General features: G+C 34.0%; 2 protein-coding genes across 2 annotated transcripts; one reads left to right on the top strand and one right to left on the bottom strand.

Annotated features, from left to right (window-relative positions):
* The first annotated feature begins 286 nt into the window (after positions 1-286).
* Positions 287-13156, top strand: LOC100374418 (synaptic vesicle glycoprotein 2B-like). Its single transcript, XM_002734221.4, has 10 exons — positions 287-459; positions 2676-2735; positions 4177-4338; positions 5273-5435; positions 6469-6751; positions 7651-7734; positions 8614-8804; positions 9376-9593; positions 10053-10212; positions 10505-13156. The coding sequence occupies exons 1-10, from the start codon at positions 363-365 to the stop codon at positions 10686-10688; spliced, it is 1602 nt and encodes a 533-aa protein (XP_002734267.1). The 5' UTR covers positions 287-362; the 3' UTR covers positions 10689-13156.
* Positions 13157-15333: 2177 nt separating this feature from the next.
* On the bottom strand, positions 15334-16173 carry LOC146729685 (trace amine-associated receptor 13c-like). The gene has a single exon (XM_085495060.1). The coding sequence runs from the start codon at positions 16171-16173 to the stop codon at positions 15334-15336; it is 840 nt and encodes a 279-aa protein (XP_085351186.1).
* Between the last annotated feature and the right edge of the window lie 2483 nt (positions 16174-18656).

Here is an 18656-nt window from a genome sequence, read left to right as displayed (position 1 = left end):
TCCACACCGTTCCAGCTGGCGAAGATAACTGTACACTGGCAAAGTCGGGACTTCTTTTTTGTTTTACAAAAAGAAATAATTGTTTTAGCATGATCGCGAAAACTAACGTAACCGGGATTTCTTTTGCGGTCACGATAGTTTTCGCCATCACGCTAAAAAGGCTAAATTGTCAATTAATTATGTTTTTCATGTAAAACAAAGAAGTCCCAACTTTGTCAGTCGAGGATAACTGCACAAGTAATGTTTTGAAGGAATTCATGGTTGTGTGACGTCACATTCTGACCTGCGACCTCCATACGATAATCATGGCTGACAATAACTGTGGCTGACAAGGTTTTGTTTACCACCAGCCAGACGGGGCAATGGAACATAAATACCAAGAGGGCGATGTGAGACATCTACTACAATCATCTGAATCATCTAACGATGATTCCGACAGTGAAACAAGAGAGCGCTATGGTAAGTGTCAGCCGGCATCACAGGGAGTACCGAACTGCAAACAAAACCTCGTCATCACGAAAAGTGACTGCACCCTTTCAAACAATCGAAACGTAATTATTTCGATTTTTTGTAATTTATTAGCTTTCACAATTCCGACCTGTCAACGAATTGCCCTTTTAAGTGCGTCTGCCTTCTTGGACCAGCTGTTTGAACACACTGGTGCTCGGGGGCTCAACTACTTTGTACGTGCCAGTTGAGGTCAAAATAAAAGTAGCGGTATTAGGATAGGATAGGATAAGATAGGATATTATATTTGGAACGTACACAAAAACAATGCTTGAGTAAAGTCCAATATAAGAAACATAAAGTAACACAACTAATCTAAAATAATTTTAAAATCTGAAAAACAAAATTAGCTAAAATACTACAAACATATTTGTCTACACTAGAGAAAACATTAATAATAATAATAATAACTTTATTACGCAACTTAACTTGCTGTGGGTTTAGTAAGGTAAAAAATGATTACAAAAGACAAATAAAATAAGACACACTAAAACACTAAAATTAAAATACACTGAATAAACAATTCTTTATTTGGTAAGGTTTGATAATCAGATGAGTATTTGAACAGTGCGTAGAGGATTTTTTTCCTGTGTTCTGAAAACTGTCACAATGAAAAAAGTAGTGTTTTTCAGCACCCTCATCATTAGAGTCACACTTGTTACATACCCTGTCAATTTTTATTTATTCTCCTGTGACGGCCTATTTCAATTGGCAAGAAGTGGGCTGAAATACGAAATTTGGTTAATGCTACTCTGTGTTTTTTTGTTTTTTATATCATCCAAGTATTTTTCAAATTTATAATTATATTTGAATGTTTTGTAAGTATTTAGTTTATTATGACCAGTTTTGTTCAACTGACTTTCCACATCTGTTGAGTAAATATATGGTGACGTTTATAGTGTTTCTCACCCCAACTCTACAAGACGTACGTCTGCAAGAGACTGTGAATTTACGTGATACAAACATTTTTCAAAAATATACAAATTTCATTATGAAAATTGCCACTGTTCAACAATGATTTCTGTTATCTATGTTTTCACTGCAAAAATGAATTCTACTTTATGATATGTTTTTAATTGATATATCACAAGATGAATTTTGAGTACCTGGTAGTTTTTTTGTGTGTGGGTATGCAAACTAGGTTTGGGCCATCCCAACCTTTTCAATGTTAATATCATCTTTTCATTAGAGGACTTCATATGCGATCAAAAACAGGAAGTTTGTATTAATCTGATGGGATTTACACCTTAATTTTTATCTTCTTTATAATGAATAAAAAGCTTCTTTTGTATTGTGTTTTACCCCTCCACTATAATTTGGACTATACGGCAAATGGTTGGGTGTGAAAAAATTAGTGTTTCACATTTATTATTTAATACTAAATGTATAAGATAAGGGTATGAACTTTAAGGTATATATGCAGGGACGTGGGCACTTGGAGTGAAATTTTTTTTTTTTGCTTTTTCTCACCCAGACAGTTTTGGCTAGATAGTGTTAAAATTTCGGAGTATTGTCAATTGGAACATACTCAAAATGCTGGAACATACTCAAAAATCGATTTTAAGTTATAGGGAACCGAGGCACGCATATGTGATTAAAAGAACCGAAAGTTTGTTTACGTTGCTCTTTGATTGACAAGTCACTGTTGATTTTATATGCAAATGAGTTGCTGGCGTCAGTTACGGTGCGGTGATGTGTAACTTCCTGTCCGCGACCCTGTTTAACTTACCTCAAGCGCTATCAACTAGTCTCGCAAACTACAAAAAAACGAAAAAACGGATGTAATGATTTGAGGCTATGATGTTTAGTTTAGTTGATATCAATGATATTGATACATTGTATGGAACATCTCGTGAGTATTTAGACTCAGTTCCAGGCCTAGCAGTTGAGCAATAAACACCTTGGCTACAAGTGCTCCTCTCCAGTGTGTTATTCTCCTCCCGGATTTGGTGACCAATACTCACTTATTTCACTCTACCTTGAGAAGTCTAATCTAATCAGTTCATTCACAGTCTCATTACTGGTAACTTGCATTTTAGAATTTTTGGAAAATCTTGTGATTTTGTGATTATCTTGCAATTCATATGACTTTTTCAAATTACATGAAATCATCATCACATATCACACACTGATCTTATAAATACTTGATGCCATCTACTTTTTTATAGGTACAGTCAATATACAAAATAAAGAATCGCATACATTTGAAGAAGCAATTGACGCCGCTGGTAAGACTTTTTCAATAATAATGATAATCATGACTCACGTACACGACTTCTCAACCTAAAATCAAATTTGAAAACGTCATAGATAAATCTGGCACCCTCACAGTTTCTTAAGAGAGAGGCCTTTCAAGTTAACGAGCTCTTAGGAGCTTCTTTCAGAGTTCACTGCAAAGGCCTCTTCTACTGAACAATGAGGGCGCCACGTTATGAAAAGTGTATTCTTATTTACATGTTACAGTAACGATACTGTTGGTGCAACAAAGGAATTCCTTCATCTTTATAAATTTCGTAATTTAAACTGAAACAAGAGTTTTCCATTGGTGGATTTAATAACATTGTTGTACTGTGCTTGTTGATTGGCTGGTTTGATTCAACTGTCATTGAAATTTATGAATAATTACAAAGATGAAGAAATGCCCTTGTTGCGCCAAGAGTATTTGAAACAAATAAAATATTTAATTAATTATTCTTTAATTAATACACACTAGTTCAGCATTCCTGTCAACTGTACAAATTGAAACAAAAACACATACTTACTAGTCTGATTGCTTCAATATTTGCTATGTAGCTACCCTGGATGGACCACAATCAGATTTGTTCATCTTATGGAAATAACTTTAATTTGCTATTTTTCGGGGAAAAAAATGTTGTTTTTATTTATTTTTTCTTGTGTGTCACACGCAACGTAATATTACCGTAATTGGTATAGTACGGGTGTGATGGTTCAAATACCAAAATGGCAACAGTAACAGAAAGACTTTCCTGGCGGTGATGATAAAATACGAACACGGAGCCAACAGATGAGGGTTCAACTGGTACTGGTATTATTATACTCTGCAAACATCAAGTACACTAACGCGGTAAAACTCCAAACCTCCAATAACTAGATACTTAAACTCCAACACAATTCAGCGAGATCTCCGATCTGATCTCAGTGCCATTACATCAGCATACATAATGAGTCTGGAACTTACTACAAATTTCTAGAATGTTCCATTACCTTCTATTGCCTCCTACAGTGTTCTATTACCTATTCAACCATTTTCTAAAAAATATGGAATATTCCACCCAGACACAGTACGGTTCTAGAACATTCTCAGTGACACGGAAGTGGTAAATAAGTCGTATGCGACATTGTGATTGTTATGATATTTTATACATGTTTGTAAATACATTCAGATTTGTTTATATTGTGTCAATACCTTTATTTCTTTCTTTAATATTAGTGGATGTTGTTGTTTATTTTTGGTAACAACATTTCCATTTTTTCTTCTCACATGAAAATAAAACTACATCACTAAAAGCCACTAGCTCGATTTCTTGATATTAGGAGGCGTACAGGTGACCTCATTTTATATGCCATTTCATCTGTTTTAAATTGTTAGTGTGAATTCAATGCATGATTCTGGTTCATTTTTCATTCTTTAATGATGTCATATTGCAGGTTTTGGCTTATACCATTACATGTTATTGTGTGTGTGTGGTTGGGCTAATGCCAGCGATGCAGTGGAGATGCTGTGTGTGTCTTTCCTGATGCCTCAAGCCAAAACTGATATGCATCTGACAGGATTAGAGGAGGGCTGGCTTAGTGCCACTATATTTGTCGGTAAGTCCAAGGATTTATAAGTTGTAGATGTGAATGTATGTACATAAACAAAACGCGCAATCGCCTTGACTATGTGCATGTTTATGGATATGCCTATGTATATCGGTTACGATGTACTCTCTCATTTGCAACACAATTTACAACAGAGAAATGTTGTTTAAAATGACTTTAAACAAAATAACTCCAAAAAATACGAACATAACTATGCTTTTAAATGCCATCTTCAGATATTTAATCCGTGTTGCGTTGAATGGCTCAAGGGCCTCCCCACCCGAATGTGCAACCACCCACTGTTACTTAATGTTATTCAAAGCAAGATGTTTTTTTTATCTACAATTATCATGCAACTGGTGTAAAAGCAGTGATGTTCCCATTTTTAGTCGTGTGAATATCGAGACATTCACAAAAAATGTACACTCCTAGAAATGCAATTGCTAATGAGTGTGTGAAAGAATTAGTTAGTGTTCTCATTCTTGGCTATTTGCAAAGCATATACATTGTGTATGATTTTTGCCGTTTCAAGTCATGTGAAAAAGCAAGACGTTCACAAAAAATAAACGTACATTCTTAGAAATACTATTGAGTGTGTGAAAGAACTGATAAGTGTTTGCAAAGCATGTAAATTCTGTATGATTTTTTACCTTTATAGTTATGATGATAACCTTGCTAATCTGTCAAACAAAACTTTCCAAAAGTGTTCACTACATTCTGTTGTGCTATTGGTTGCAAATATACTCTATTGACATATGCATGGAAACTCCATCGCTTATTGGCGTACTTGGAAGTTGTATAACCTTCTCTTAGGAAAGATTGATTAAATAATATCAACATTTACATTTTAGAAACTTACAGTCTGGTAAATGTCTAAAACAATATTTTATTGATGATTGACTATAATATCATTTACAATGACTTGTTTTTTTTCATCCTACAGGAATGATGGTTGGCAGTTACTTTTGGGGAGCTCTGGGTGATGTCAGAGGTCGGAAAGCAGTCTTGGTATATTCATTATTCATGAATGGATTTTTTGGGTTAGCCTCAAGTTTTATGCAGTCTTACGTACCATTTCTTTTTATGCGGTTCCTTAGTGGCATTGGGTAAGTGTACTATGAACACTACAGACAGAAATCATGGGAATACCAGTTCAGTTATTGCAGCTAATATTTTTTCAAATTTGTATCCTTGATCGCATCCCAAACTACCATGTCTGTGAGAGTGAATTTTTGCAACTTTCGAATGCAAAATCACATAAAGGAAATAATTATTGCATTTATTTGCATAATAAACAGTCAAATATTGACCTTAACATATTGTATTTGGGTACTTTTTAACAGTTATATTCTGTGAGGGACCTTAAGATTAATACAGTTCATGTAATATTAATTGGAAGAACTGCTGATTAATTTTGTCAATAATTTTAACTATCATGTACTCTCAGCTAGTTTATAACATGAGTGACAGTTTTGTTATAACAAACGGCAAACGGGCTGAACTCAGTGTGTCTTTGCTAATTAAATTGTTAACACTTCTTATAGCCTGGAATCTAGTGTCCTTCTCAGTGAACTCAACAATCGCCTGGTGAATCGCTAAGTAAAAAATATGTAGACAGCACAGAATTGTGTGTCATCACTGATTAGCTGTCTCCATAACTTCAGTACAATGCCATGTGATTTTGTATGTGCAGACTGACCTGTGTCTAAGCTCCCCACAGCCCTTCATACAAATTCACTAGTTAATTATTCATAGATTTTTCAATGTCTTATGATTATATACAGCATCTAGTCTACAATTATTACATCTTCAAGTTAAACCCTCTCATACTACACTGTAAGCATTAATTATTCGCTAGTTTTTAATTTTGCCGATAAATAAATTAAATTCATATGAACTTGTAAATTAAAATAGAACTCATTGTTCACCTGCAAAGTTTGTGAACTTAAAACCCAGTGGAATTGCTCAAAGTGTCAAAATAATGAAATTACCTCCATTAGAAATATATGGTTTTACATTACCTGGGATCTTTGAATGGGGCAAGGTTATAATTGTTTCACTATGTTTTTCCCCCCAAATGACAACCTTAAAATGACGAATGTAGTTATGCTTTCATTACTTTATTTTTCACCTTTTCAGTGTTGGTGGATCTATGCCAGTGATATTCGCTTACTTCTGTGAATTTCAACCCAAGAAACGCCGTGGTGCAATGTTGACAGCGATTTCTATGTTCTGGATACTGGGTAATGTGATAACAGCTGGTCTTGCCTGGATCATCATACCACGGACTCACCTGGGATATTTTTCCGAACACTTCACTTTCAACAGCTGGAGAATTTTTGTTGTTGTTTGTACTCTACCAAGCTTCACTTCTTCTTTATCTTTTGCGATTCTTCCTGAAAGTCCAAAATTTTTACTCGAGGTCAGTACTGGTGCTTTTCAAGAGACAAATATTCAGTGTCAGCGAAAATTGTTTCACCACAAAGTGTGGCAGCATTCTCAAGAATGCCATACAATAATTCCTAGCAGCAAAAATGAAAGATTTAATAGTTTTTTGGCACATGTTGATCACAATAAACATTTTATACTTTAGAAATCAATCTTATTATTTTATGAAAATTTCAAAGCTCTATCTTCAGTGAAAATAAAATCCAGCGAATATACTTTTTTTCCTATGTCTCACATTCAACACCTCAACAATAAGTGAAAATAAATTCCATACAAAACACTCGCAAATCTGTTTCAGTGAAAATTAATTCCAGCTAAGTATTTCAATTTTTTCAGAGATGGTAGATGTAATTAATATGAATAATACCTCATAAATGATTTGTGCTAAATTCATGCATTCTGAAAATTTCATTATCTGAATGTAAAATTACCCATATATTTATGAAAATGCAAAAATAGGCATTCAAAAAAGAATTATGTAAAATCACTGATTGTTATGTTTGTAATGTTTTATTCTACATTTTTCAAAAAAAAAAAGGTGTATCCCTTTTAATTTCTTTACATTGCACATTTGCATCATCATTAAAGGTTTTATTTACTTTCCAGTGGCATAAGGTGAAGTTTTTTGAGTTTTCATATTGTCTAAAAATGGAAAAACTAAAATACTAGACAACCACACACACACACTCGGTCGACAGTCGGCTATAAAATGTTGTAGGATAATACAGTTTATAGTCAGCCATGCATCCAACCATATGCTAGTATTTAGAACCGTCTGGGGTGCTCAATTGTATGCTGTTTGACATTCATTTTTACATTTCCATTTCCATTTTTTTTCTTCCTAACTGTTCATCTGCTTTACTTTTATTATAGAATGGACAAGAAACTCAGGCACTTAATGTTTTGAGGAGCGTTTTTCTTGTTAACAATCGGAAGAAGAAGAAAACAGATTATTTTGTAAGTAGACATTAGACACACTATATAAGCTGCTATGTCATCCAGGAGAGAGATGCTTTTATATGTCGCTGTCTATCAATAAAAAAAGAATATTTTTTGTGAAATTTACTATATTCTAAAGATAAAGATACCGGTACTGCCTAACACAGATGTGTATTCAAAACATTGCTTACAGACATCTATGTCATTTTGACAACATTTTTTGCTAGGAAACACACCTCTATGAAGTAATTACCTGATATCACTTGTTCATGGAACTGTTTGATATTGATTGAAGATATATGCTAGTATTATCCATAAATTGAGGGTGAATGCAAAATAGAGCCCATGTCACCACAAATATACATAAGCTCTACCTCCATTCTTTTAGAACTAATGAGAACCAAAAATTCATCATATTCCATATGTGTAGATGCTCTAATAGAAGTCGCATCCCCTCTTTTGCATTGTACCATTTCAATAGAAGTCGCGGCTTCTAATACAGATTTTTTACAGTTTTTTGAGTATTGTTGGTTTTCATTCAGCATACTTTTCAAGCAGACATAAACTGATGACATTCAGTGTACATATCATCATATTTACTGTGAATTATAAGTTAATGCTATAATCTTAGCAACAAATTTCGGGAAAGGCATAATGTACATGTAATAAATATTTAAATGGGAAGATCATCATATACCACATTCACAAATCAAACTCACAAATTTTCTTCCATATTTTTGGCAAAATCAAGATTTGTAGCCAAGGAGAAATTATGTTCATTTGGTCGGAAATTAACAGAGAAATCGTAAAATTAACTAAAAATGTGAAACAAATTTGTGCACAAAAATATTGGGTGTGAACAATGATATTTAAAATATTTTTTTTTTTATGTCTCAGGTTAAAATTCTACAGCCGTCTCAACAGGCTCGAAAAAGAAGTGCACGGATTGCCTTGAGTCAAGTCTCATTTTTCACCAAAATTAAAAACAATTTTCTCTTTGTTATTTCTTCTACAAAACAATTGTTCCTTTCTCCATATTTGCTGGTGACTCTGAATTTACTGGGAATCATATTTAGTCTAGCATTTGGGTGAGTAAATACTATTATTCCTATTATTGTTGTATTCAAATGCTTTTTTTTGTTTAACAGGTTGTAGCAACAATGTAGCATGGATAGTGTTATGTCACTCAATGCAAATGATTGTATTTTGTGGCCAATTTCATACAAGACTTTTTGCTGCATTTCAGACCCCCATTAAAAAGGTTTTACTTGATGTCATCGCAAGCATCATCACCTGCACCTCAAATTATTTTTGACAATTTTGGGTAACAGTAAAGTGTGCAAAATATGATAGAATTGGGAAATTTTTATGTTTCAGGTTTTGTTGATTTAAATAAATCTTTAATGCATGCATGTATACAAATCTTAAATGTTTAACATGTATCTTGTTGTTGTGGTATTAAATAATCTTAATGCGAAGTTAAAAACTTGTCATCACACCATTTTTCAATTTTCCCTATGGTGAGAAATAAAACCTTTTTGGGGGAGGGGCTCTTATCTCTTTTTAAATTATGCCTAGAAGCTGGAAAGCTTGTATACAAATTAGATTATCATGAGATTTAAAATTGCATTGACATGTACTAAATTATGTTCATTTCAGATACTATGGTCTTTGGCTTTGGTTTCCTGAGTTGTTTCTGCGAGTAGAACAGTCTGGTGGTTCTGCATGCTCAGAGTTATCTCCCAACGTCACAATCAACACTAACAATACCGACAATTCAGTATATAGGGATGCCTTTATAACTGCAGCAGCCAATGTTCCGGGGAACCTCTTTGCCACTCTTACGGTTGACAAGCTTGGAAGAAAGGTTTTACTCTGTAAGTTTTCAGTTTTTCATCTATACCACCTAGTAGTTACATTTCATTCATTGTTATTTGGTAAAATGTAATTTATTTTGAATTATTTGATCACCAGTAATAATAATAATAATAATATTTATTATGCCTTTGGAACGGCAACAAGAGCCAAGAGCCAAGAAAAATCATACATATTTGAAACTGAATAAAAATTAAATTTGAAATTAATCTCATGGTGAATTCATACAACTTTCATTTTTGTGTTTAAAAAGATATTTAAGAAATGTTCTTGCTTCTTTAAAAATAACATCCTGCAATTTATACAGCTGGGTATAATAATAATAATAATTTTATTCAACATGAAAAACATACTACAGAAGTTGTTTTTATGATTGTATAAACAAAAGAAACAAAAAACAAAAAAATAGACGAAGGACCTTCTATTTCTATTTATAATATACCATGTGGTTCTCTATATAGGTGGAAGTCTTTTGATATCTGGTGCCAGTGTCTTCTTTATCTGGTTTCTTAATACCAAAATAGAAGTGCTTGCAATGTCTTGTATATTTGGCGGTGTATCAGTTATTTCCTGGGCAGTACTGAATGTGGTAGGAGCTGAATCGTATCCAACAAATATGAGGTATGTCAAATGCTTCCAGCTATCAATAATTTCCTAAAACTGTTTGTCACACCTTTTCCGGATTAGGGAGTTAGCCTAAGTATTGTAAATATGAAGGAAGAATTGAAGAAAAAACAAACATTCAGAATGCATGCATCATGAGTCTTTGCTATATTCTGAATGCATAAAATGTTTTGTTCGTTTTTTGAGTTGCTATTTCCAACTTTTATTTGAAAATTAATATTGCTTTCATACTTACAAGGAATTTTACTGCTTTGTATTTTTAGTATCCTTATTATTTTTCTTCTTTCAGATCCACGGCATTGGGTGTGCAGTCACTCACAAATCGTATAGGCGCTGTGGTTGGGAATGTCATCTTTGGTGTATTTATAGATCTTCACTGTGCTGTGCCTATCTTATCCGTGGCAATATTATTGGCATTTGCTGGAATAATTACACTCAGACTTCCAAACACAAAGAAGACAGACCTTCTGTAATAAGAGAGGTGATTGTGTTTAACTGTAAATGTCTGAATGGTCGCTATGTATAGACTCCACTATATTTTATTAATCACATTTATTCACTAAAGGGCTGGCTCCTTTTCATTACTTCAAATTTTATATCATTGATTATTCAAGAGCTGTGTTCACTGAGCTAGCAACAGAGATAAAACATGTTAAAAATTTGATTTGTTATTCAGACATTCTTTAAAAGTTACTAAGCATGCTACCATAACAAACTATGAATCATCTAAAAAGCTTAGATATAGGCAAATACGTGTTCAAGGGATTACCTGACTGGGAATTTCACTATTGTGCTCTTTTGACTACTGTAAAATATTTAATTTTTGCTTGGAACTAATTTTCGCTATTTTTGCTGAGGGAATGATTCAGTGAAAATAAAAGCCAGCAAATATAATTTTTTACTCATATTTTACATTCAACTTGTCAAAAAACAGTGAAAATTAATTCCATATAAAACACCAAAAAAGTCTTTTCAGCGAAAATTAAATCCAGCTAAAATAAAGTATTTTACAGTATTCCAACTACTGTAAAATACATTATTTTTGCTTGGAATTAATTTTCGCTATTTTTGTTGAAGGAATGATTCAGTGAAAATAAAAGCCAGCAAATAAACTTTTTTACTCATATTTTACATTCAACTCATGAAAGATAAGTGAAAATAAATTCCATACAAAACACCAAAAAAGTCCTTTCAGCGAAAATTAATTCCAGCTCAAATAAAGTATTTCACAGTATTGAAAACACCAGTTTTTAGCACTTGCAGTCATGCAATTGACCTCCAAATTGCGCAGAATTTTGGTAATACTGTAAGCTAGACAATCATGTATCACTTTTTCAATGTCTGCCTTTCTTATCTAGCTATGATCAAATAACTACAGACATGCTGTTGATAATCTGATGCCAGTACGCTCTGCCATATTCACCTATATCTAAGCTTTCAGATGATATATAAGTTGTTATAGTAACTGGCTTTAATAGTAACTTTAAAAGAATTTTTGAATCACAAATCAATTTTTGATTTTACGTCTGTTACCTTAAAACATCACAGCCATTGTATCGCTTCATGTTCAATACAGGTGTACGTTGTTTGTTTACACAAAATTCAAACACGCACTGTGCGACGACTGTAGAACTTTATATTTCGTGGCAATAATACAAAATCGCACAGTGTGATTCATAGAATACTAATAAACTAAACAACTATAATGGCTGTTGGGATAAAGCTAACAGTACTTGTTATCAATAGCTTACTTATAGTACCTCACACGCCAGGACATTGATATCCCATGAAATTAATAAAATTCAAAAGTATTGTGAAGTTTCATTTTGTTTATGACATTCCCAATTTGAAAGATAAAAATATCTGTATTTGTAACCAGGGAAACAAGGTGAAGTTTCAATAGAATACAATTTGTAGCAAAATCCCACTACCTTTGCAGATTGTGAGGGCTCCCTCTATCAGGTGTGTGTGAGATTCTTTCTTCTTTACCTGTAATAGTCAATTATCCAAAAGAGTTGATACTAGATTCTTGTAATTAATATTTATACCAGTATTCTTTATTCATTTGTTGGCTCAGAGACTTTAACAGAAAAAATAAATTTTATGAAAAGAAAACAAACCTTGCTTACAATATAGTTTCCTCATCTTTACAATTCATGATAAATGAAAGCATGAATATTCATGTTACAGTGGTTGCTATATTTGTAAGTCATGTGCTCACAAAAATACAGGAGGTTAGCCATGGTCGAAGTAAAGCATACTTTTAATGATTCAGCATATAATAAATGCAATATTTATGTGTGCATTTATTGAAGATACGGTTTAAATAGAGCAAATACAGTACACGAATAGGTGATTTTTTGTACAATTGCGAGATCTCGCGAGATGCATGAAAGACGCGCGTCGAACGTCTGCCGCAAAAGTCGAACGATTTGATTTTCAACTCGAATTTCTTTATTTCGTAACTCGTATCGACCGGCCGATCTTCGACAGAGGAATATCACTTCCGAATACCCTTACTTCATCGAAATTGCCTATCATCAAATGTGGACAGCACATTATTAAGCATGGAAATATCCCCCAAAATACTTTCGCTTTTGTCGAATCCCACGCGATGTTTGACGCCACTACGACGCTATGACCTTTGTTTGTCCTGTTTTTATGTTCGATTTCACGCATAACGCGTGATTCTCACAGTGAACTGAAAATGGTCTATTAGTTTAACAGAAACAAGATCTCAACTTCTTGTGTGATGGATAAGTGAAATCATATATGATATGAAGAATTCATGTTAGGAGGTAATAGGACATACATGACTGAAATTAAATTCATCCTCTATAAATATGCGTTTCCCAGTGTCCTGTATTTTGTGTCGGATGTATGTTAATATATTCTATCTGAATAAAGATAAAGCAGCTCTATGCAAGTATGTACAAGATTACACACTTCTATTGCTACTTGTATAACTACCGGTATATTTAAGATTTTTTATGTGAATAAAACCAAAGACATTAGAGGGCGCTAATTACGTGAAAGGTTTATTCAACACTTATTACGCCTACTTCAAGACTGCTTGACCGTCATACCCACTCGTTTTTTTTTTTTTCATTAACGATCTTCCCACAAGGCAAAACTCATGTATCTATCCCTGATTGGTGATGTTAGTGTTGTCTTGGCAACACATGAGCTGCATTGTGTGCATTATTGATGGATTCTGTATATGACAAATAATTGAATTTACGTCAATTGGATAAATGCTGTAGATTTATTAATTGAACTCGTTGCTAGGACACTTCCGTTGTTCAGTTGATTTCTTAGAGAGATCATCTACACAATATGCCTTATGTACGCCCCCGCCTGCCCACAGTGTACACATCTCAGCATTTATTGAAGTATAAAACAGCAATAACTGACAATATTGTACTGTGAAATACTTAATTTACGCTGAAAGGATAATTCAGTGAAAATAAAATCCAGCGATTATACCTCTTCCTATATTTTACATTAAACAAAATTGATTCTAGCTAAAATAAAGTATTTTACAGTATGTCAATTTTTACGTCGTTTTCCAACTTCAAGTATAACTGTATGACAGTGAAGTTTTGACAATCAACACGTATGTAATACTAGTAATCGTAAACTCGGGCGCATGCGTATTTGCATTCCTAACTTAATATCTACTTTATCACGACGTTTGCGAATTGCTTTATACTCTCGTTTTCATTTCACATAAATGTGATTTTAATAATAAACCTTGTAGCAATTTATCAATAGTTTATTAAATTCTTATGTTATCATTGTATCGTTCTTGAACACGTTAGTTAGAATGAACTGTACGAAATATGTCGTTTTAATTACACTTTTAAATGTCATGGTTACATGTTATTATGGACGATGACTTTAAGTTTATTTCACAGCGGTTTATTTACATATAATATTCAGCAACAATTACTTTATTCAGTAAAATGTTACATTGTTGTTTTCAGAGTTCGTATTGATGTAAGTCACGATATCTGCAAGTACTAGAAAAAAATGTTGACTTTGAGGATATCCGAATCCTTGCAATAGTGCTTCCGGGATGGATTCACAATTGATTAACTTTCGGACTAACAAACCTTCGGACAAATAAACCCTGGGAACAAACTCTTGGACTGCTGAACCCGAACTAACAACCCACGGACTCACGAAACTTTGGAATTTTAAAAAAATTGGAATAAAAATCTGTCGGCCTAACGAAGCATCGGACCCAATGTCGTTGTTTTCAAGCATACTAGTATATTGCGTGTATATTAAATTTTACGACATTTTTGGGTATCGTAATTGAAATAAAAGAATTTGCACTGGCCATTATTTAGACAATAAAGGACGACCCGCCAACCCATACTGTATCACCATCAATATCAGTGGGCTGGGGGAAACGTACAAGGCGACGCGATCTCGTGGTACTGCACTGTACACTGGTACTGACTTTCAACATTCACGGTCAATTGTGGTACATTACGATCACTTTTTGAACATAACCATATCTTCACGTCATTCTGTAAGTCTTCGTCGACAACATTATCAAGTAACTTACAAAGCAGCATCTTTGAATTCACTGTGAAGTAGAATTATTGTAATCCAATAACAGGAATGGCGGTCTCTGCATAATATCCCATTTTACAGACGCATTGACTAAATTTATTAACATATTCATTAGAAGGCATAATCATGTATTTTATTTTGCACAGAAGATTACATTACAACAGGAATATTCATGTCACTGCCACTGCCAAATTAATAACTCATGATTCAATAAATTTGACTTTGCTTATAGGAATTGATATATATGACAATTCAGTGAAAATATGTGGAATAATAGTTTTGTTGATTAACTTACATTTATTTTCATTGTAATGTCACACGTGATATTATTATTGAGCATCAATGTTTGTACAAAACTTTTTTAGTCAAATACAGATCATCTCAAATGGTGTGATGTCTGATAACTCGTCAATATAATTGATTTGCGATATATGGAACATGAAAGATAGGTTATTTCATCATATAATGGGGCTATGACGTCATATGATGGAGTATGGCACCGTTTAATGGAGTTTGACACTGGCTGATGCGTGCTTACCAATAGACATGCTTGTTGAAGTTAATTGTTCTACAAACGTGTTTCTCAAACGAACAAACAGTCATGAATATTCGTTTAAGACTCTCACGGAAAGCAGTGCTTGTAGCGCTGTACATCACGAAATTCCACAAACTGTTTGAAAATCCCAACCACGTGAAAGCAAATTTAAGTTCCGATGTCACTGGCGATGATGATATACTTGCAAATATTCTCCATGCAACAAACGGAGTCCACGCAATCAGGGAGGCACCAGTCACCATGCACGCAAGTTTAGCGGATCGAAATTTCCTTTTTAATTTGCTTCTGTCAGGAAATACACAACTGTTACCGTTGGTGGTCGATTTCTTGCGATGTGCTATCACTTTGTTTTGCTTCCACGAAACGTACATAATCTTACTATATATAAGTATCATGGTTGTTTGGGGGATGATGCCGAACACTGTTGAACTTGTGGCATTGAACTTGGCGCACTCAGGTTTGTTACACTGCGGTAGACACACGTAGACCCCCTCCCCGTAGCTGTAATGACTTGGGTCTGTACGACTCACCAACAGCGTCACCCATGCCAAGTTCACCGTACATATAAGGGCTATGCAAATGTAACTGCGCTGAGTCGTCGCGTAAAATGGATAACGGAGTGGATAGTTTATGGCAAGGTAGCGTTCTATGCTAATCGCCCATAGCGAGTGTATTGAAATACCGCATAACATAAACTGCAATCCACCTGTAAGCCTACATGCAACATCACCGTACGGCCAGCACTCAGTAATTGATGGGTGTATAGCAAATGTTGTTTGAATACCAACTCCAATATCAGCAATGGCTAGTGACGTCATAAAGTAGCGAGAATTCATTGGCAGTGTCTTGGTGGATTTCAAAACAATCACGTTAAGAATATTTGAACCTATAATTAACCGACGAAGATAGAACAAGAATGAAGACTGTGATGATAGCCATTATATTAGAGATGGATGGTCTTGGCACTTACAGCTAGGTTTCCCGCGTATCTCTGGTGACTGAAGATAGAAAATTACATTCGGTTGTTTATAATGTAAACGTCTGACGTGAACAAATACAATACTGTTACCGTTGTTGTTCGTTTTCTTGCGATGTGCAAGATAATAAAGACAATAAACAGCATGAATGTTCAAAATGGATCATCTTTCGATACATTATTGTAAAGAAGTTACGCAAAAGGTTTAGTTCAGCTATGAGGGGGAAATTCTTCTCCTCTGAGGTTCTCCACACGTGTCAGGGGGGAATCTCGTCTGGGCTCTATATCTCGTCCCCTTGAGGTACGGGACCGGGAATGTCACTTAAACTTTACAGTCAAATAAGGCACACAACAAAATACGTTTCAGCTCTCGTCTTTAGTCGGACAGTCGAGCACTCTATAAGACACAGCGCCCTGGGGCAAAGTTTCCAAGACTATCGCAAGGCTGACCCAAGACTACCCCAAGACTGCGTCTTTCCTAACTAAAAACAACTTTATTCACTTTCAAAACCTTAACCAATTACAAAGCAGTTAAAAGACTCTAAGGCATGGCCTTCACACATTCAACCAATCACACTAAGTACTGGACACGTCATATCTTTTGATTAATCGTTCACTATATTACTAACTGCGAATACCAACTGTCAGAAATAGCGGTACGGATGGAAACGGTTATATCGTAATTAGTTCCAAATCACTGAGTCGAGTTTCGTCCAGGACCTCGCATGAGCCTAAACGATGACATACATAACACAGCCATTCACTAGTAATCAGCTATAATAAGTCGGACAACAGATACGTGCAAACAAATTCATCACACAGCCATGATGATTTCATCCGACCTAATTCACTAAATTTCTTTTTCAATCGATTAGGTTGAGGTGAGATCTGGATCCGGTTGCCACGGAGAACAGGATTTCTGTTTTGTCAGAGATTAAGATAACTCGAAAAGTTATAAACGAATTTTCATAAAATGTGTAGGAGGGGTTGCAACGGAGACCGAATTCATTGGTGTGTTAGTCTGACTTATAACTAAAAACACGTTTATGACATTTTAAAGTTGCCATTTACAATAGAATAGATAATACTATCGTCCCAAAAAGAAAATGAATATTCCTTTCTGCATTTTTTTTGTTTAGCATCAAAATCAAATTCGAAATGAATTGTAGGAATTGATTGATACACATTTTTTTATTGCGTTGGCGTACGTAATGATGAAAAATTTACTATGTTCAGTACAATGGAATACATATAATAGATAAATAGTTTATTCTTTGGATGTCACAATTCGGAAATGGTTCTACATATTGTTATTTTAAACTTAAACATATTAACGTTAGGAAAATCGGCAAAATATTAATGGAAAAGTGGGCCCTCATTTAGAAAACATACTTGACTAAATATATGGTGTATACTGTTTAATATCAATTGCCGTCGCCATTCTTTTGAGTTTTGAGTTAAAAAAGGGTGCAAGAAATATAAATTAAACAAGTCACAAGATAAAGGTTATGCAATAAATATTTCTATATAAATACTAAATATTATATTTTCACTGTAAGAAACTGTATATAAAATATTAGACTCACCTCCTTAAATGCAGACACTATCTACCTAAGAAATCCTACAAGATCTTTCTACAAAACATTCACTGAATTAAAAAAATGTATATTAACAATATAGTTTCGTTTACGTGTGGTTATATTATTCTTTGTGGATGTCACCAGCATAGCATTAATAATATAATCAGAATATTTCATCATTTTTCCAATTTATTTCGTCACACTGTGAAGCTGAAATTAGATGTCTATTTTTTTTCAGAATTTCTGGAATAGTTATCGCATCAAAACAAAATCTCCCGTTATAAAGACAACATACCAAGGCATTCCCATTTCATAACTATTTATCAAAAAATACTAGTAGCAAAAACGGACAGACTACATATTGTACGTGTTTCCAGAAATGCTATATGATTTATGAATACGTTTGTTGGTGATATTCGATAGAAGTCTTTGTGGTTGCTGTATATGGTATTTGCATTCAAGGAACATTTCTAAATTACAGTGAAAGCTATTCTCACTCTGTGGCTGGAACTTTTTTTTTCACAGGAACGCGTACAAATAAAATTGACAATATTGTTTTGTATATATTTATGACTACTGACTAAAAACTGTATACACTCCATGGTATTCAGGTTGTTGGAGTATTTCGATTTACTTAACCAGAATGATCAAACAGGTTATGGAAGTAGAAAACGAATCCTGGAACAATAGACATTGGACGAAAATGGCCGCCAAGATCTCGTAGAGAGCGAGATAATCACGTGAC

This window comes from Saccoglossus kowalevskii, chromosome 21 (assembly GCF_978046115.1).
Source record: "Saccoglossus kowalevskii chromosome 21, keSacKowa6.1, whole genome shotgun sequence".
Taxonomy (NCBI): domain Eukaryota; kingdom Metazoa; phylum Hemichordata; class Enteropneusta; family Harrimaniidae; genus Saccoglossus; species Saccoglossus kowalevskii.
This window is presented reverse-complemented; position numbering and strand designations above follow the sequence as displayed.